Source organism: Pongo abelii, chromosome 5 (assembly GCF_028885655.2).
Source record: "Pongo abelii isolate AG06213 chromosome 5, NHGRI_mPonAbe1-v2.0_pri, whole genome shotgun sequence".
NCBI classification, from domain to species: Eukaryota; Metazoa; Chordata; class Mammalia; order Primates; family Hominidae; genus Pongo; species Pongo abelii.
In genome coordinates this window covers 160,371,688-160,393,001 of record NC_071990.2, presented here as the reverse complement: position 1 = coordinate 160,393,001, position 21,314 = coordinate 160,371,688, and the positions used below count along the sequence as shown (strand labels likewise).

General features: G+C 45.1%; 1 protein-coding gene across 14 annotated transcripts in view; it reads right to left on the bottom strand.

Moving 5' to 3' along the window:
- Positions 1-21,314, bottom strand: part of SYTL3 (synaptotagmin like 3) — a 116,902-nt gene that overhangs the window by 86,695 nt on the left and 8,893 nt on the right. For 7 of the 14 annotated variants that reach the window (XM_063725261.1, XM_054558389.1, XM_054558405.1 and 4 more), the window contains 3 exons: positions 13,092-13,208; positions 11,103-11,731; positions 8,862-9,080 (listed from right to left, as the gene is read on the bottom strand). In XM_063725261.1, the coding sequence (XP_063581331.1) occupies positions 8,862-9,080; positions 11,103-11,212 (329 nt within the window). In that variant the 5' untranslated portion in view covers positions 11,213-11,731; positions 13,092-13,208. Of the gene's footprint in view, positions 1-8,861; positions 9,081-10,421; positions 10,850-11,102; positions 11,732-13,091; positions 13,209-18,093; positions 18,230-21,314 lie in introns of those variants that run through there. The other 7 variants (XM_054558392.1, XM_024248273.2, XM_063725263.1 and 4 more) reach the window with 4 other exon arrangements.

Below are 21,314 nucleotides of genomic sequence, written 5' to 3'. Positions count from 1 at the left end.
ACACATGCTCTCTGTGGGCAACCCCTCAACCTGGCTTTCTAAAGAGACAACCAAGAGCTTCCGATAAAATGCCATAGTCAGGGTACGTGGAGTCCAGAAGACCAGGCCAGCAACTTCTGTGACCATGCATCACTGTGGAACCAGAGAGAACTTTCAGAAAGCAGTCAGCCTCCAAAAACATCTAAGACCCACCTCTGAGGAAAAGAAACAGCAAGATAGAAGGAAGAGCCAGGATGAAGAGACGGCGGGACTACAATAAGGGAATATTTCATAAACTAACAGAGCCAAAGCCAAATGAACTCTGTTTCATCAGCAGAAAAGAGCACCGGCAGGCTAGAAAGTTGAATCTGTGAGGCTGACTTGGCAGAGACACTTGCCAGAACGTGAAAGAGAAAGAAAAAGACATTAAATGTTAAGGAAGAAGATTATCATTACTATTATTTTGAGACACAGTCTCGCTATGTAACCCAGGGTGGAGTGCAGTGGTGCAATCTCGGCTCACTGCGACCTCCACCTCCTAGGTTCCAGTGATTCTCCTGCCTCAGCCTCCGGAGTAGCTGGGATTACAGGCGCCTGCCACCACATCCAACTAATTTTAGTATTTTTAGTAGAGACAGGGTTTCACCATGTTGGCCAAGCTGGACTTGAATTCCTGACCTCAGGTGATCTGCCCAGCTCGGCCTCCCAAAGTGCTGGGATAACGGGCATGAGCCACCACGCCCGGCCTGAGGAAGAAGATTATTAATACAAAGAGAAAAAGAAGCCAACTTATGCCTTCAAAGAAGTTCCCGGCGGGGTGCGGTGGCTCACACCTGTAATCCCAGCACTTTGGGAGGCTGAGGCAGTAGATCGTGAGGTCAGGAGATTGGGACCATCCTGGCTAACATGGTGAAACCCCGTCTCTACTAAAAATACAAAACATTAGGCGGGTGTGGTGGCGGGTGCCTATAGTCCCAGCTACTCGGGAGCCTGAGACAGGAGAATGGCATGAACCCGGGAGGTGGAGCTGGCAGTGAGCTGAGATTGCCCCACTGCACTCCAGCCTGGGCAACAGAGCGAGACTCCGTCTCAAAAAAAAAAAAAAAAATGCTGTTCCCAAAGAAGCTGTGTCAGTGGCATGAAAGCATCTTGAGAACAATCAGACTTGACTGAGGAAAGCATGACTGAGTTAAACCGAAATAAAAACCCAGGAGACCCAAGAGGGAGCAGCTCAAAAGAACGGCCCTTAATCCACAAACACCTCATTCCCAGACACATATTAGAAACTGTTTTAATAAAAAGGATACAGAAAAAAAAATAACTGGGCATGGTGGCTCACACCTGTAATCCCAGCACTTCGAGAGGCCAAGGCAGGAGGGTCACTTGAAGCTAGGAGTTCAAGACCAGCCTGGACAACATAGCAAGACCTTGTCTTAAAACATATCTATATCAGCCAGATGTGGTGGTGCGTACTTGGAGTCCCAGCTACTTGGGAGGCTGAGGCAGGAAGAGCTTTTGAACCCAGGCGTTTGAGGCTGCAGTGAGCTATGATCATGCCCTGTACTCTAGCCTGGGTGACAGAGTGACACCTTGTCTCTAAAAAAAACTAACTAGGCCGGGTGAAGTGGTTCACACCTGAAATTCCAGCAGTTTGAGAGGCCGAGACGGGCAGATCACTTAAGGCCAGGAGTTAGGGACCAGCCTGGCCAACAAGGTGAAACCCCTATCTCTACAAAAAAAATACAAAATGTTAGCTGGGCGTGGTAGCACACACCTGTAATCTCAGCTACTAGGGAAACTGAGGCAGGAGACTCACTTGAACCCAAGAGGCGGAGGTTGCAGTGAGCTGATATTGTGCCACTGCACTCCAGCCTGGGCGACAGAGTGAGACTCAGTCTCAAAAAAAATAAATTAAAAAAATTAAAAACCAACTAAATAAAAAGTTTTAAAAGAGAATAAGGCTGCAGTCTCTGCCAAAAAAAAAAAAAAAAAAAAGAAACGAAAAACCCAGTATGTTTCTTGTACATAAAAATCAGGTGATAAACAATGAAATAAAAATAAAACTAGCATCAGCTGTCTCCATAAGGTTAAATTCCAAAAGGCAACATGGCTGCATTTACTGAGTAAACAGTGGCAACCCAGGACTTAAAACCCAGTGAAATCATTCCTCATGAAGGAAGACCACAGAAAGCAACTCTCAAATATGCAACGATGTGGAAAATACACTTCTCACAGTCCTCCCCTGGGGAAAAACTTTTTTTTTTTTTTTGAGACAGAATCCTGCTTTGTCACCCAGGCTGGAGTGCAGTAGTGCAATCTCGGCTCACTGCAACCTCTGCCTCCCAGGTTCAAGCAATTCTCCTGCCTCAACCTCCCAAGTAGCTGGGATTACAGGTGCATGCCACCATGCCCGGCTCATTTTTTGTATTTTAGTAGAGACAGGGTTTCACCGTGTTGCCCAGGCTGGTCATGAACTCCTAAGCTTAGGCAATCTGCCCGCCTTTGCCTCCCAAAGTGCTGGGATTACAGGCATGAGGAAAAACTTCCTAAGGAGGCAATTCAATTGCTTGCAAAATGAATCAAAATAAAGAACTTGCAAACTGGGAAATCATGGTCTCCAAAGACTAGCAATGAGCACTTGAATCAGTTATAAAATGCAAAGTTGGTTTAAAATATTGTTGTAAATATAATTAGAAAACACTGAAGGTAACAAAAATAATTATGGAAAGAGATGCTGTATAACATATAGATAATAATTATAAAAATATAGAGATTTCAAAATGATTGGCTTTTTTTTTTTTTTTTTAGACTGAGTCTCGCTGTCAGCTCACTGCAACCTCCGCCTCCCAGGTTCCAGAGATTCTCCTGCCTCAGCCTCCAGAGTAGCTGGGATTACAGGTGTGCGCCATCATGCCCGGCTAAGTTTTGTATTTTCAGTAGAGATGGGGTTTCACCATGTTGGCCAGGCTGGTCTTGAACTCCTGACCTCAAGTGATCTACCCGCCTCAGCCTCCCAAAGTGATGGGATTACAGGCATGAGCCACCGATAAAATCATCTATAAACCATTCTTGGTGTGAACCCTGGATGCTAAACTGTCTTGGCTACCATGCAAAATGCCAGCCCAGAAAAACTCTCTTGGGGCTCCCCTCCCTTACAGGGTGACAGGTTTCAGCTGAACTAAGTAAGGTGACAACAGACCATATTAACAAAAGACAATGCACAGAAAGCTCACTGGTTCTCAAAAAGGTTTTAAAGGCAGGACTTTCCCTAACTAATCAAGTGCTGACTACAGAATACAGTTCAATTTCAACAAGAAGAATGACACACACACTATTGTCAAAGCATTCCTTTTAGTAAACACAAAAGAAACTTTTTTTTTTTTTCCCAAAAAGTACTCCATAGGCCGGGCGCGGTGGCTCACGCCTGTAATCCCAGCACTTTGGGAGGCTGAGGAGGGCGGAACACTAGGTCAGGAGATCAAGACCATCCTGGCTAACACGGTGAAAGCCCATCTCTACTAAAAATACAAAAAAAAAATAGCCAGGCATGGTGGCGGGCACTTGTAGTCCCAGCTACTTGGGAGGCTGAGGCAGGAGAATGGCGTGAATCCAGGAGGCAGAGCTGGCAGTGAGCCAAGATCACGCCACTGCACTCCAGTCTGGGTGACACAGTGAGACTCCATCTCAAAAAAAAAAAAAAAAAAAAAAAAAAGTACTCTATAAATTTCTTTTTTTTTTTTTTTTTTGAGATTGAGTCTGTCACCCAGGCTGGAGTGCAGTGGCGTGATCTCCGCTCACTGCAACCTCCGCCTCCCGGTTCAAGCAATTCTTTTGTCTCAGCCTTCCCAGTAGCTGGGATTACAGGTGCCCGCCACTGTGCCCGGCCTAATTTTTGTATTTTCAGTAGAGGTGGGGTTTCACTGTGTTAGCCAGGATGGTCTTGATCTCCTGACCTCAAGTGATCCACCTGCCTCAGCCTCCCAAAGTGCTGGGATTACAGGCGTGAGCCACCGCGGCTGGCCAACAATGTTAAAAGTAGGATTTAGAGGGGAAAAAAAGAAATAAGGTTTTGAAACAGGAAACAGTCAGTAGACAAATGTCATCTTAACCTTGGCACCAGGCTAAAATCTTTCCTTGCCAACTCTACTGCATTCAATTTCTTTTCAATCTTTTATAGAGTTAGTAGAGTTAGACCTTTTACTCACTTGAAGAGTAGATATATTTTCATGAGTGAGAGTGAATTATCCCATTCTCATACACTAGTTATTTGCCTTTGTGAATATAAAATGATGATTCAATATTTTATCAAAACATGGGATTATAAAAGTACTGGGAATACCAGTCTGAAATTTAAAAGATTACATTTTCTAAAATCTGGGAAGTTTACTTTAGGCAGAAACATAATTAGAATAGAATTTCCTTTGAAATGTCACTTGATTTTCAATAAAAATTATTTCATGCAATGCAGAAAATACAACGCATCATCCTGTAACAATATCTTTACATCTAAGTCCTTATCTGAAATGCTGAATGACAACAACAACAAAAAATCTTTTTAAGTTGTTTCAGAGACGAGGTCTCACTATGTTGGCCAGGCTGGCCTCAAACTCCTGGGCTTATGTGACCGCTTGGGCATTCCATGAGTAACTGGGACCACAGGCATGCACACCACATCCATGATCTCGTGGATGACCACATCCAGCTCATCTCCCTTTTAATAAATTCCAAGATCTTATTTTAACCACTACTGCTCTGCAGCAATAACTCAAGACTCAACCTGAGAACTAAGGACATAATAATAAAATGCCAAGGTCTGGATCAGTTTTTCAACCGAACACACTTAAGCCGCTCTTTGTTGGCATCAGGTGTGGTACACGAGACAAATTTGAGCAATTCAGGAAAGTATCCTGAAATCAACAGTATCACCTGCTGCAAGTTGAAACCTTCTGTTCTAATGATGGTATATAAGCTCCATTGCACCTTTATTATTGTTAAAATATTCGCAACTTACAGAATTCTCTGTACAAACCAATTTGGTTCTAAAGCACCTGACTGGCAGCAAAATGTTCCTAACGAAACAGGCAGCGTGTCCACAGATACCTGAAGCTGAAGAATCATCGATTTGTTGTGGTCACAGCAATTACAAAGCATGAAAAGAAGATCACAATTTGAAGGAAACAAGTCTGAACAAGAGTAATTCCTCAGCAATCTTAAGGGAGAAGACCAGGTTTCTCTTGGACGTGGAATTTGTTATGACATAGTATATTAGTTTTAATAGAAAAAAATTAATGCAAACATAAATCATCAAGCTTAATCTTATTTTTTTTAAACGAAGCTAAAACAAACATATACAAAGCATAGTCTCCTCCTTGATATTTCAACTTAATTGTTACCATCTGCCATTTCACTGCAGAAAGTGTCAATACATTCTATGGGAAGAAACATCAGTGGAAAACAAGGATGTTTCTGCTTTTAACTTCTTTACTTCTCCTCCCAAGTCACCCTCTTCCGACTGGCCCCTGCTGAGGACAACAGGCAGCCCCTTCACTACTGAAAACAACTTTCCTCTGTTCTTCTAAGTCCTTTCCAGTGTGCCTTTGATTACTGGGCTCTTTCTGTTCCTTCGGTTCTCGGATGCCCCGTGATCCAGTTCAGCATGCCAAGCGACCTGTCTGGCCAGTCCTCAGAATCACTTTTCACCTTTCTCTTTTATCCCCTGTAACCAAGGTCCATCCTCCCCTTTTCCTTTCTCTCCCATTCTCCATCACTATTGCCACCAGCCTCCTCCCTCGGTGCCTCTCATTCACTGCCCCAACTCTCAGATCGCTCTTTTACCTTTACCTTCCGCTCTCCTGATCTTGCCCTGCAAAACCAGGCAGACTTTCGGCATGGTGTTCGCTTGGCAAAGAGCACATCCTCAGGCTCCAACTCCTACTGTCTTGGAGGCAAGCTCTGCTGAGTGGCTTTTAAGACTCTGCCGACTGGGCGCAGTGACTCACGCCTGTAATCCCAGCCCTTTGGGAAGCCCAGGCAGGCAGATCACCTGAGGTCAGGAATTCGAGACCAGCCTGGCCAACATGGTGAAACCCCGTCTCTACTACAAATGCAAAAATTAGCCAGGCGTGGCAGCAGGTGCCTGCAATCCCAGCTACTTGGGAGGCTGCGGCAGGAGAATCGCTTGAACCTGGAGGCAGAGGTTGCAGTGAGCCGAGATCACACCATTGCACTCCAGCCTGGGTGACAAGAGCGAAACTCCGTCTCAAAATAAATAAATAAATGACTCTGCCCTCCCAGGACAAGGCTCCCAGCAGGCAGGAGAGGACTGGAGATTCAGAGGGACGCCTGGGGGCCCGGGGAACCTGGGTTGCCATCTTCACTCTGTTCTTACTGATATGACCATGGACAAACCATCTTGTGTCTCTAATCCTCCACTTTCTCAACTGTAAAATGAGGATGAAAGTAGTAGCTACCCCACACGATTGTTTTATGCTTTTAATAAAACATTAAAAGACTATTCCAACCATGGATGTTCTGGAAGTCGTCTTGAGCCACTCGGCCTGCCTCATCTCTCCCTCTCTGAGCTCCCAGGGCCCTTAGCAACTTGGCACTCAGTTCTCTAAGAGAAAACTTTCCCTGAAGACAGAAACTTTATCTTAAATGTCTTCTGGAACCTCTCAACACAAGGTCAGGGCCAACACCTGCCACAGGCCTCTTGTTCTGCAGCAACCTGCGAGTTGGTTGGTTGGTTTTGGTCATTGCTACCCTAGCACTTCCCCTTTCTTGATTTTAAAAATCAACTTTCCTCATTTTGTTCCTGTCACAGATCCACTTTTTCTTGAGGAATGAGCCTGAAGCGAAGGAAGAAGCAGGGAGACAATGATCGGGGTCAAAAACCTTTTCTAGGTCCCCAGATGTGTGACAGTTATGAATGTCAAATATTCTAAAGTTTTACAAAGTCTCATCTTTGTTTTGGTCCTAAAAGGAGGAGGACAGCCCAGACTGGATAAAGTTGGAGAGAGGACAGAGGGCTGTGGGGACAGGGAGCAAGGCGAAGGGAAAGAAAATGCACGTCACCACAAACTACTTGGCTCTCCCCCGTCCCGACTTCTCCTGTTAATGCACTCATAGTAATGCAATGACCTTAAGTATTTTGAAAACCATCCTCATTTCAAAATAAGGAAGCTGGGGTTTTAGAAGTCGTATTTCATGTACTTAGAGGGTAAAGTTACAGTGCCTGGGACACAATGCTTACTAGGGCAGAGATTTCAACACTGTCAGCTTCCTGGGAGATTGCCTCAGACTTTGTCCTCTTGTTTTGATTTTTCGTTTACAGTTCATTGTTAGAAGAAAAAATGCTGAGAAATGTAACACCCTGCCCGGCAATGTTTATTACTAGACTTCAAATATATATGGTTGATTGAAATGAGGAAGAAGATCCTGAGACCTTTCTAGAGATGATTTGGAATTGCTATGTCGCCAGGGCAGCTTACAGTAATTATTTTTTGCTCTCAAGCAAGGAAAAGCCTGAAGGACAATGGCTTCAGCAAACCAAAGAAACATGAGATGAGAAGGCGAATTCTGACACCGTTCGTGCGACTTGGCACGCTGTGAGCGAAATGGACGGGATGCAGTTCAAGAGCAAAGAAATCAGGTTGAACCACTTCACCTCTCTGGCTAGATGATTGAAATACAGTAAGCCTTGCAAAGGGACAGGACACTTCAGTAGATGAATGCCAGGGCGTGCGTTAAACACAGCCCTCCCGATTTAGGGGGAAGAAACCCCAGCCACGATGCCCACACTGTGTAAGTGCCTCCCACAGTCTTTGTCCCTGGGGCACTCACACATCTGTGGCAATATTTAGAACTTGTTTTCAAATCTCAGGGTCTCTGACAACTCCCATTCACACCAGCCTAGCATTCCTCCCTTCTCCGAAGTTCTGTGATGTCCTTGTGCACCGTCTCCCCCAGCAGACAGAGTCACCCCTCTAGTGTTTTCACGGAGCTCATGGCCAGTTCATTCTTGCTTTGAACAATGGGAGTCTAAGCCAAGTCGGTTCTTTATCGTTTTCAGAATGGGGAGTGCAAAAACACCAATTCCATGTTAAAACTGGTATTAAAACCCCCTAACACCAATTGACAACTATAAATGTAGATTCAGTCTGTCACTAATGGGAAGCATGTCCATTTCTTTACCTGAGTATCAAAGACAGGTCAGCTTCAAAAAGGCACTATTTAAAGCCTCAGATGATAACTCCAATATTCCCTAGATTATCATTTACTCCACTGGTACTGAAGGAGATAAATTAAGTGCTAAGAAAATGACAGCACTTAGTTAAGAGATCCAAATGAATCTGAACTCCTGGGTTAGCCCATCCTTAGACTTAACAAACTTTGGTTGTTTAAACAGGTTCTCACTCTGTTGCCCAGGCTGGAGTGCAGTGGTACAATCACAGCTCCCAGGTTCAAGTGATCCTCTCATCTCAGCCTCCCAAGTAGCTGGGACTACAGGCATGCACCACCACACTTGGCTAATTTTTGTATTTTTTGTAGAGACAGGGTCTCACTATGTTGCCCAGGCTGGACTCAAACTCCTGGGCTCCAGCAATCCACCCACCTTGGCCTCCCAAAGTGCTAGGATTACGGTCATGAGCCACCACACTTGGCCCAAACTTCTGTAAATGAAAAAAATGTTGCTATATAATAAAATTTATTTTTAGATGAAGATAACTTCCAAGGCTAGAAAGGTAGCTCCCTATCAGGCACTCGGTACACATTTACTGGCTGAAGGTGAGGAGTGAGTGCTTTCTTTATGAGCAGTTTGTAAAGAGGCCTCCTCTGAGACCTGAGTCAGTGGGAGGGATCCAACCACCAGCCATGCTCACCTGTCCTCGAAGCACACCGTGCACTTCCAGGCATGGGTTCCCCTCAGGAACACTCGGCAGTGGGCGCACACGCGGTGGCTGCAGCCCCGGCACACAGCGCCCCGGTGCAGCAGGAACCCCAGCACCTGCTGGCAGCGTGCACAGCACTTCTCTTTGTACTCCCGGTCCGTGTTCTTCGCTCCTTTCCACCGGAGATGCTGCATGTGTGTTTTTAGTTTCCTGCAGCCCACGGAGTTAAAGAAGATACTATTAGATGGAACACCTGATCTCAGGCTGCAGGGCAAGAGCCCAGGCAGTACCCCCCATGGCAAGGGAAGGTGCTTTGGCATTCGACATCCCTGGGCTCCAACATCGCCGTGTGAACTGGGCTCTCACTCAGTGTCTCAGAGTCGAGGCTCAAGGGTTTCCTGAACCGTGAAACAGGCGATATGACCTTACCTCCTGGGGTTGCTGTGAGGACTAAATGGCAAAGTATAAATAACATGCCTGGTGCAGAGAAGCTCCCTGCTAGGTTCATCCCTTCCTGCCCAAAGGCTGTTATGATAGTAAGCAAGAATAGTGAAAGGAGAGGAAAAGACACCGAAAACAGCATCCATTCTAATCTGCAAGGCATGGAACGATTTAGAAATACATAGCATACATCCCTGCTATTGGTATAAGTTACCCAATAAAATCAACTGATGCTATGCTTTTGCTACATTTTTTTTTTTAAATGAGTGGTCAGCCCACTCCCCTAGACAAATAGCCATAGTGCAAAGAGATACTGTATTGGACCAAAAAGGTGTCATTAACTAGCACGCTCTTTTATGAATGTTTGTGATACCTGCTTGTAGAAGAGATGAGCCAATCCCAAGAAACAAGATGACATCAGAAATGCAATTTAAAATTCAACTTTCAGGATCTACCCTAGAATTAGTACCCTTTGAAACACAACTTTGTTACCACTATGTCTATGTCACTTTGTTAATATTCAAAAGGATGTCTCTAAATCACTGAAAGATCTTTCATCATCAAATAAAATTTCACTTTTCTCACTGTATTATAGTTTTTGTTTTCGTTTTTTTGTTGTTGTTGGTTTGAGACAGAGTCTTGCTCTATTGCCCAGGCTGGAGTGCAGTGGCGCGATCTCGGCTCACTGCAAATTCCACCTCCCAGGTTCAAGAGATTCTCCTGTCTCAACCTCCTGAGTAGCTGGGATTACAGGCACCTGCCACTGCCCGGCTAATTTTTGTATTTTTAGTAGAGACACGGTTTCACTATGTTGGCCAGGCTGGTCTCAAACTCCTGACCTCAGGTGATCCACCCGCCTCAGACTCCCAAAGTCCTGGGATGACAGGCATGAGCCACCGCGCCCAGACTGTATTATAGTTTTTAATGGAAGAAAGTTTACAAGTGCACTTAGAAAGCTTTCAAATAACAGGGAGGATGAAGAATACTATACCAGAAAATTCTCCTCACTCCTCAAGCATTTGGTTGTCCAAAGTTTTGTTTTCTAATGTGTTCTGCCATTAGAAACCAAACCCTCACTTCCTCCATAGACATTGATAAACAAGCGCCAACCTGTTTAAAGATGGATCTTGACAGCTAAGGCGGAACACTGCTCTGCAAGAGTTCAGCATGCTTTTCTAAATGCTGACCCGCATCAAATGGCCCATGCAGCTTAGAGACAGACAAGGAAGAGTTCCCTGTTGGCAAAGCAGTCAGGAAACAGGCTAAGCAGGTTCTTATTTTATGTTCCCCCCCTCCTCAAAGCCAGCTGGGAAGCAAAAGCGAGCAAAGAGAAAAGACAGGGCTGGATTCCATCAGATTTGCTGCTTGTGAGCCGCTTTCTTTGCTTTTCTTTACACCTCCCAGCACCGTCAAAAATGAGGTAGGAAAACCCTTAACCCGAGGTCTTTCCTTAAAGAAGGGGTAAACTGGAAGCCTGAAAATGCCCCTTGAAGGATTCCCACAAAGTCGGCAAACAGACAAGCGATGGGAGACAGCAAACTTACCGCTCAAAGGCACCGTTTTAAATGAATAAGAAAAGCGGGCCCCCTCCTCCTCCTGAGCGTCTTCTACGTTTAGTTACATAAGGAGGATCATCTTCACCAACAGACCTTCGTTAGGACCCTTCTCAGGCACGAAGCCCAGCAGCAGGTGGGTAGTGATTTGTAAGCAAGCAGCATTGGCGACGGGGCGGCAGGCCCCAAGCAGAGAAAGCTAAACACCCAAAGTGACCCCATGGGAAGGGCAGCCTACCGTATCCTCTCCTCCTCTGTGTTTTGAACCGCCTGGTCTCGGTACAGAACCTGGAGAATGGCCTCACGTTCTAACTCCTTGAGAGCACTCAGATCTACTTCTTGGGCCATTTCTTCTCTGTTTTCGTTGACCCAGGTTGGAAGAGCTTCACTGCATGGATCAAGTGCTCATGCCCTGCAGATGAGCGGCGGAGGCCAGCTACAGCCAGCCTTGTTTAAAGAGCTCCCTCTCCTATTTCATTGGCAATTGTTTTGCTTGTGGTTCTTTTTTCCTTTTTAACTGTGTCATACTCCTTAGAAGAAGAAAGCCTCAAGAAGTTCTGCGTTTGTCGCAGTTATGGCTCGCAGAGCCTCGTGCTACCCGCGGGGTGTTTTCACCGGGTTCTGCTGCAGCTGCTGACATCCATCTAAGACAAAAGCATATCTTTTTTCTGAGGTTTCACCAGAGATTGTTATAAATTATCCACAGCTGCAAGCAGATAATTTCTGCAAAGCAGAAGTAATTTTCAAGCCAAGGAAATTTAGAAATAGCAATAAAAAGAGTATCAGTGACTCATAGAAGCTAACCTTCCACTTAAGATGCTTCCAGGTCAGCAGGAACCATCATTAAAACCTCAGCCCGTTCAATACCTGTAGAAAAGAAAACAAAAAATGGCAACATTTTTCTCGGCTTAAGTATCTCTGCAGCATTACTTCCAAAAAGACAAAATATTCTACACAAACCCTTGCATTTTCTGCTCACAGTGATAATGTAAAATTTTAAATTTGCTTAAATAACATTTCTCATATTTCTAAAAGCCTCAAACTTCCAAACTTGAATTTTCCTAATATGGATTCCATAACTTTAGTGGTCAGAGGACATAAAAGTCTGTGTTTAATGTACATTATCCTAATTGAAGATGCATTGGAAAAATGACATTCCCAACTGTTGGCTATTATTTTTATAATTAACTTCAACACTCAAAAAATTTTTAATCAATTAAGGAGGTATGAAGCAGCACCACCACAAGCTCAGCCTATCAATTATTTACGGTCTTGAATAAGTTTCATGAGCTGCCTTATGCATTAGCTCTTGTTTTTGTTTAATGACAGCTGAAAAGTTCTGCATACATCCTTTTATCCAGAAAATGCAGAAGATCAAATCAATATACTTCCTATAATACCATTTTTGTTATTAAATCTATGTGAATCCCTTAGTGATAAGACGTCCTTTCAATGCTTTAAAAGCTAAACTTCCATTGCTGGGCTTCAAAAAATATCCGCATTACATTAATTTATGATCCATGGCAAATTAGTAAATGAGGCTAACAGAGCTCTAAGGTAGCATTTCCTTTAAGCAAAGGTTCTTAACCTTTTTCTTAATCTTTGGTAGTCTGGTGAAGCCTATGTATTTAAATGCATAAAATAAAGTATGCTGTGTTACACAGGAAATTGATTATACTGACATTTAAAAATTGTAATATAGCAATATATGTGTTCCTTGATGTATGAAATATTAAGATCTAGCAGTGATCTAAGGACTCATAGAATTTCAAAGTAGTGATGAATAGAAACAATGTTTTGAGATAGCTACAATATATCATGTGGTATGAAAATATCTGATTTCTGTTGGTAACAAAGTCATAAGTTCTGCTGATTCTACTGTGGTTTCTTGCCTATATCCATATTTTAAGAAAATGTTAAATTTGAGTTAAAGGTTAATAAAAATAAAGATTTAATTTTTTCTCCATTCAAGTTCATGGGCCTATAGGCCAAGGATTGCTCGGTTCAGGAATTCAATATTTGTCAGTTTCCCTATTGTAAAATTAAATTAAAATACATTATTCATCCCAACTGCAGAGGTTGCATGAGGAACAGAAAACCCAGAGCTCTGAAAAGGGATGTTCTTGGTTTCTAGTCTCTGATAAAGCACCCACAAGACCTGCTCTCCAAAGGCCTCCTCTCTAGATGAAGGGAAAATCACAAAGCAACAAGGACTTTAGGCTCTTACCTGGCTGGGCTGGTACCTGACTATGCCAGCAGGGGCAACGCCTCTTCCCTCCTTAGATCCAGCTTCCAGATGAACAGGCAGAACTGGCAGACCTCAGTGCCCCAAGGCTCTGAGTCTCTGGAAAAGAGGAAAGTAATAGAAAACAGTGTGTGACCAAGTGCCAAGTGGCAAGGTACAAATTAGCCATCAAGTCACCAACTGCATGAGCCCATTCTTCTCAACTTGCCCCTCAGTTCTTCATGCTGTCTTCTTATTTCCACTCTACTAATTGTACTACTGGGTCCAGAGCTATCTGGTTTGTCTAATTCTTGAGTTTTCATTTATCTATTTTGAGATAGGACCTCATTCTGTCACCCAGGCTGGAGTGCAGTGGCACGATCATGGCTCACTGCAGCCTTGGCCTCCCAGGCTCAAGCAATCCTCTAGCCTCAGACTCCCGAGTAGCTGGGACTACAGGTGCGGGCTACCATGCCCAGCTAATGTTTTAATTTTGTAGAGATGGGTTTCACCATGTGGCGCAGGCTGGTCTGGGCTCAAGCAGTCCTCCTGCCTCAGCCTCCCAAAGTGCTAGGTTTACAGGCCTAAGCCACTGCATCTGGCTCTCGAGTGTTTTTAGTGAAGAGTTTTTGCACCTGGCTGCAAACACCTGCTCTGTGCACTGTGCTTTCTTTTCATGTGGCTGTTTGTGCTCTGTTCTCTGGCTCTGGTCTCCAGTACTCCAGGTAAGCAGGACCACACAGCTGCAGTACTGGCTGGTAATGACACCACTCAGTGAATCTGGTGGGGGAATCTGAAATACTCAACTGCTCGCTCATACAGGTGGCTAGGTCTTAACACATTTCAGAAATACAGGGTTCAATGATCATTACAAAGCACTACACTTACTTTCCCAAACCCACGCCTGTGGGCCCCAGGTGCAAGTGTGGGAAACACCCTTTCGACGGCTAAGCGGGAGCTCACGCTCTCCCTAGTGGCCATTCACTCCGCATTACAGAAAAATGAAATTCAGTTCATTTCCTGGATCCATTCATCCGGTCATTCAGTAAATACTTATTGAACATCCCAGGCGCTGTTCCAGGTTTTTTTGTTTTTTTGTTTTTGTTGTTGTTGTTGTTTTTGAGACGGAGTATTGCTCTGTTGCCCAGGCTGGAGTGCAGTGGTGCGATCTCGGTTCACTGCAACCTCCGCCTCCTGGGTTCAAGCAATTCTCCTGCCTCAGCCTCCCGAGTAGCTGGGATTACAGGTACCCGCCACCATGCCTGGCTAATTTCTGCATTTTTAGTACAGACGGGGTTTCACCATGTTGGTCAGGCTGGTCTCGAACTCCTGACCTCAGGCCCTCGGCATCCCAAAGTGTTGGGATTATAGGCATGAGCCACCACGCCCGGCCTGTTCAAGGTTCTTAAGGTTCATGACTTGACTGGTCATTTATACCCTATTCTACATCTAAGATGCAGCTTACAATAAAAGCATATAGAAGACAGCTAAAATAAAGTCAGAGAGACATCAGCAGCCAGTGAAAAAGGACTGATAATTCTACTAAGAACAGGAAGTAAAACAGTGACCACTTGAGCCTTAAATGTATTTCTGACCTTCCTGGTAGACAAGGCAAAGCAAAACAAAATGAAATGAAAAGTCAAGATGCTGTCTATAGCTTTAATACACTGAAATACAGAAAGACATCCTCAAAATGCAAACGACTAAGACAATTGCCCAAGCACAGTGGCTCACGCTTGTAATCCCAGCACTTTGGAAGGCCGAGGCAGGCGGATCAACTGAGGTCAGGAGCTGGAGACCAGCCTGACCAACATGGTGAAACCCTGTCTCTACTAAAAATACAAAATTAGCTGGGCTTGGTGGGACGTGCCTGTAATCTCAGCTACTCGGGAGGCTGAGGCAGGGAAATCTCTTGAACCCGGGAGGTAGAGGTTTCAGTGAGCTGAGATCGCGCCATTGCACTCCAGACTGGGCAACAAGAGTGAAACTCCGTCTCAAGAAGAAAAAAAAAAAAAAAGACTAAGACAATCAACTCCCTAGACAGACAACTCCTTCTGGCTTGGCAGAAGATGTGCAAAACTGTACTTTCTGTATCACTATATTGATCTCAAATTAAAGCCAAGGATATAACACTACATTATAATTCACTGAAAGTATTTCAAATACAGACCAAAGCAGGAAGTCTTCTGGTGTTCCCAGTTGCCTGGGACTGAGCTTAGCGAACTCGAGGTATGTGTATTCCACATCCATCCCAACATTGTTACTCTTCACTTTTAGAGACTGTGATCCTAGTTTCTCTAAACCTTGATTCTAGCTTCTATAAACCATGTCACTCAAGCACTTGGTTAGCACTTAGAACAACAATCAACCAACCCTATGGTTTAGCAACTACTATGAGTAAAGCCTTCTATTGATAAGATTGAGACATACCCTCTTTTTTTGAGATGGAGTTTCGCTCTTGTCACCCAAGCTGGAGTGCAATGGCACGATCTCTGCTCACTGCAACCTGCACCTCCCAGGTTCAAGTGATTCTCCTGCCTCAGCCTCCTGAGTAGTAGCGACTACAGGCGTGCGCCTCCATGCCTGGCTAATTTTTTAAATATTTTTAGTACAGACAGGGTTTCACCATGTTGGCCAGGCTGGTCTCAAACTCCTGATTTCAGGTGATCCACCCACCTCGACCTCCCAAACTGCTGGGATTATAGGCGTGAGCTACCGCGCCCAGCCGACGTACTCTTCTATTTAACTTTGGAAGGTCCACTCCAAAGAAGGGGTGACTTTTTGCAACGATCCAAGAGGTATAGCATAGAGCATCATCCTATGGTAGCATCAAGATTGACCAGAAAGCTAGGAAGGTCATTTCTCTTTGGTTTCCAGTGTTCCACTAGTGTCCCCACTGGCTTGATGGTGTTGGACATTCAATTGAACATGTTTGAACCACGGTTGCTTCATTTCACCGGGACTCGCTCCAGCTTTTCAATGAGTGCAGTACCATACCCCCATCTTTAGGAACGTGTGGAGTATATTTGATTGTCACAGCAACAAATAACTGTCTTGCATTTTCATATAAATCATACAAGTCATTTAGGCAAAAAAAAAATTTTAATTATCTAACAACAGAATTTAACTCATATTTAAAAGTATATTTTGCAGGGTTTTGAAATACTCCAAATGTTCTAGAAATGCAGCTAGTGGGCCGGGCATGATGGCTCACGCCTGTAATCCCAGCACTTTGGGAGGCCAAGGCAGGTGGATCACGAGGTCGGGAGATCGAGACCATCCTGGCTAACGCGGTGAAACCCTGTCTCTACTAAAAATATAAAAAATTAGCTGGGTGTGGTGGCGGGCGCCTGTAGTCCCACCTACTCGGGAGGCTGAGGCAGGAGAATGGCGTGAACCCGGGAGGCAGAGCTTGCAGTGAACTGAGATAGCGCCACTGCACTCCAGCCTGGGCAACAGAGCGAGACTCCATCTCAAAAAATAATAATAATAAATTTAAAAAAGAAAGAAATGCAACTACTGTGTAAATGGAAGGAAGACTGTACTTTGTTTCATTTCAAACTTTAAAAAGAATTTTTTATTGTTTCAGAAAGACATCATGGAGGGCAACATTGCTTATAGTACTGGAACTACTATGCCGTGTATTGATGGCCCGCGTTTGCAGACAATGTCCTTAATATGATTTGATGTATGCAAACATCTGACTATTTCACCTTGTCTTCTCATGCAGTTTACATATACAAGTACATGTTATCATTCACTATCCCTTTACTTCTTTTTTTTTGAGACAGAGTCATAGTCTATTTTTCCAAGACAAAGTATGCCTAGGTGACAATTTACTCATTTTAAAATTATCTTTCAGGTTTTTTGTTTTTTCATAAAGTTTTTCCTAGCCATTAATAGTTTCTTTTTTTTTTTTTTTTTGAGCCAGAGTCTCGCTCTGCCACCCAGGCTGGAGTGCAGTGGCACAATCTCGGCTCACTACAACCTCTACCTCCCAGGTTCCAGCGATTCTCTTGACTCAGCCTCCTGAATAGCTGGGATTACAGGCACGCACCATCACACATGGCTAATTTTTGTATTTTTAGTAGAGACAGGGTTTCACCATGTTGGCCAGACTGGTCTTGAACTCCTGACCTCAGTTGATCTGCCCGCCTCGGCCTCCTAAAGTACTGGGATTACAGGCATAAGCCACAGTGCCCGGCCACTACTAAGGGTTTTTAAGGTGGCAGATGGAGTTAATTAGTAAGCTGAATGAGCCTATAGTAAGTACCAGGAAGGTCAGAGATAACTTCCAAACACCTCAGCATTAGCAAGAAAAAGTGCACCTTTACAGATTTAAATTCTGGTCACTTACACTAGCAAGATATGAAAAACCACATAGAGTTACTTTACATAGTCTTAAAAAATGGATAAAACAAATATAATTCTCTGTTGAATGCTTTTGGTTTTGTGCCGTTTTGAAGTAGAGCATGAGGTGGTAAGGAATTCTGTGAAATCTATTAAAATTCGTCTGCACGTTTCTCCACACTGTCCCGCCATCACCACACAACACCAGGTTTGTGTTTCAGGCCCTTCTACGACGACAGAGTAAGGGAGTAAGGTGGATGATTTTTTTTTTTTTTTTTTTTTTTTTTTTTTTTTTTTTGAGACAGAGTCTCGCTCTGTCACCCAGGCTGGAGTGCAGTGGCACGATCTCCACTCACTGCAAGCTCCACCTCCCGGGTTTACGCCATTCTCCTGCCTCAGCCTCCTGAGTAGCTGGGACTACAGGCGCCTGCTACCATGCCCGGCTAATTTTTTGTACTTTTAGTAGAGACGGGGTTTCAACATGTTAGCCAGGATGGTCTCAATCTCCTGACCTTGTGATCTGCCCACCTCAGCCTCCCAAAGTGCTGGGATTACAGGCGTGAGCCATCGCACTCGGCCAAGGATGACATTTTTAACACTCACAAAGCAGTAACAGGAATAGTTGTCACAGGGGTCCTGAACTGGCTGCACCCACCTGCTTTCAGGCAAACAACCACATGCAACCACTCAGAGCAGCAGTGATGTTGCTGAATGGACCACGAGGAAGAGGAAGACTGACAGGTGACAGGAAAGGACAGGACACCTGCACGGCTGAGACGCCACCACCGGGCCTGGGAGAAGAGGGGAATTGTGTGAGGATTGGAAAGGAGGAGAAGGCATCTCTAGGGTGAGAGATGGCAGATGTGACAATACTGAGGTGGGAATGTGTCACTCTTCCACTCTCCAGTGAAGTCACGCTGGTTCTCCCTTCCCGTAAACACATTCTAAAGCACAGGCATCCCAGTCCTGACCTCCCGATCCAGTTCTCCTGACTCCTCCATCCTCAGTTCCCACAGAATTCTCGCCACTCCCACACTGACCTCATTCAAGACCATTCCCTGACCACATGCGCTCTGCATTTCCACGCATCGGCCCCACTCTCCCTTCTGCCCAACGAGGCAAGAGATGGGGACAGTCAGGAGACCAGGGCTGGGGGCTGGCTGTGAGGGTGAGTAGCTACCTCTGCCACCTACTTGCTGTTGAGCTGATGATGGGCAAGTTACTTAAGCCCTTTGGGACTTCATGTCCTCATCTACGAAGTAGACAGGTGCAGCACCCACTTCATGGAGGTGCTGTGACGATGAAACGTGCTGATGCATGTGCAGACCTCTAGAGCACAGTGCTGAGCTCATAAGTACACTCAGCAAATGCCGGCTGACAGTCGTGGTACTAACAGTAAGAGCAGCCTCACTCTTACTGTTAGCCCTTCAACGGCCAGATCAAGGCTACCTAGTTCAGAAACTTTCTCCTCATTTACAATAAAGATCCATTGCTCCTTCAAATTTAACTGCTTTCTAATTTGTGTATTTCGATGGTGACTCTGATTTCATTGTGTCTTGAGTGTTCCCCTTCTAGGGACAACATCAGATTTCACCGATTCCCCCATCACCCAGCCAGGAGGCACTTGATGTTTGGCTTGAATTGAGAAACCTGAAGAATATTGTGACATGGAGATATACTCCAATGTCAAACTTCCTTCCTCGGGCAGGAAGCCCACATTCAAGTACAGCAGGAAGTAAGGACGGGCAGGGGGCAAGTGAGTCCTCACTGCAGAAAACCTCAGTCTTCAGAAATCCAAAAAGCATAGAAAAATCTGAGTCATTTTGGAATTTAACAGGAATCCTTGAAATTGTATGTTAATCATCTCATGCAGGAATTCACAATCTCATAGCTTGAATATTGAAATCTCCTAGGTCCATTTTCCCAGGATGACATTTATTCGGTCACTCTGTCGTTTGCTCAACAAGATCTTAAATGCTCTTTATGATGTCCCAAGCACGGAGTCAAGCACCGTCCTCACCTGCTCGGAGCTTAGATCCAGTCTCCTAACTCCCTTGCTACATTTTTGTAATGGTGCCTGTCTTTGTTTTACAGCACTCCATCGATCAGCCTGATTTTATCTGGCAATTAAAAATGAATAAATCCCACACCACAGCACCACCTGGAAGGAAACATTCTCCTACAGCCACGTGGAGAAGCCCCCAGACACTCAGCCATCCTGTTTCTGTGTCACTTTTGGAGCCGGCCAGTCTGGGCTCACACCCAGCCAGGACTCAGCCACGTGCTCTCGGGCCAGCTGCTTCATCTCTGGGAGACTGGCCTTCCTCCTCCGTGACATGGAGCCATCCCTGCTTCATAGGGCTGTTTGGGGAACTCACTGAGTCATCCAGGCACAGTCCTAGAGCAACAGCCAGAACAAAGCAAGCCCGACTCAAAAGGGTTTCTTCTACCGTTCCATCTCCCCTTTAAGAAGGCCCAAGAGTAGGAAGCTAAGCCACTGTTCTGGGATTGGGAGGGACGCAGGCAACCATGGGGAAAACTTCAGTCTAGGTGTTCCCATTGGTCTTTATCTGGTCATGCTGTATCCCAGTGGAACTTTGGCATCCAGACAAACACAGTTTGGTTACGGCATTGAGTGTGTCAGTTCAACACTGATTTTATTGGCCTCTATGTATCAAGCATGTGCCAGATATCGAGGATCTAAAAAGAAGTGAGACCTAATCTCTGCATTTAAGAAGGACCCACCCAGCCAGGACATGGACACATAGACAAATAACTCATAACATGGTGGGTTGAGTACAAAAACCCAAGGATCAGAAGGCACAAGTCACTCCACACAGGAGCAGAGAGGGCTGGTGGGACCAGGGAGGGCTTCCCAGGGAGAGACGTGTGGGACAGCTCCACCAGGGGATTGAAATAGCCATGCACTAGGAGTTTGAAACAATGCCTGCTTGCTTTCCTCAGCCTAACAGCAAATCTTGACTTTGGCTTTTAAATCTGGTAAAAGGGGAAAAGTACGAGAAAAGTAAAACCAATGAAGAAAAGAGACGAGGAGGATGGGAAAAGGACACATTGTTTATTCCTAGACAGGGGCCCCTATTTCTTTCATCCAATCATCTATTGTCTCTGAGCAGCCAGTCATCAGATCAAAGGAAATAAATGTTCAGCCCTCCCTGGTACGGGAGTGGAAATGCAGAGATCTGCGGCAGCATGAGTGTGTGTGAACGTGACTGTCACCACCACACGCGCTTTCAAGGGAAGACTACAGAATGTTCTCAAAGCCCACAAGCCACAGCCCTGCAGGTCATTTCAAGCGGGCGGCAGCTCGCTCCTGTGTTGTTTACCACAGCTATTTCCTTGAGAAGTTTCACAGCTTCAGCGTGCAGCCACCATGCTTTCTGCCTCGTACACAGGGGAAAAATTGAGTGACTGCATTGTCCTTGAAATTTTACCCGAAAGCCTCATGACTTTTTTGCTTGCATAGATTCTTTTTTTTTTTTTTTCCTCTTCTCTGAGGCGGAGTTTCGCTCTTGTTGCCCAGGCTGGAGTGCAATGGCGCGATCTTGGCTCACCACAACCTCCGCCTCCCGGGTTCATGAGATTCCCCTGCCTCAACCTCCCGAGTAGCTGACATTACAGGCATGCACCACCATGCCCCGCTAATTTTGTATTTTTAGTAGAGACGGGGTTTCTTCATGTTGGTCAGGCTGGTCTTGAATTCCCGACCTCAGGTGATCTGCCCACCTTGGCCTCCCAAAGTGCTAGGATTACAGGCGTGAGCCACTGCGACCAGCCTGCTTGCATAGATTCTTTGTGGAAGCTGATTACAGCCACAAAGGAAGGTGATGAATAAAGAACAGCTCACAGCTCAGTTCC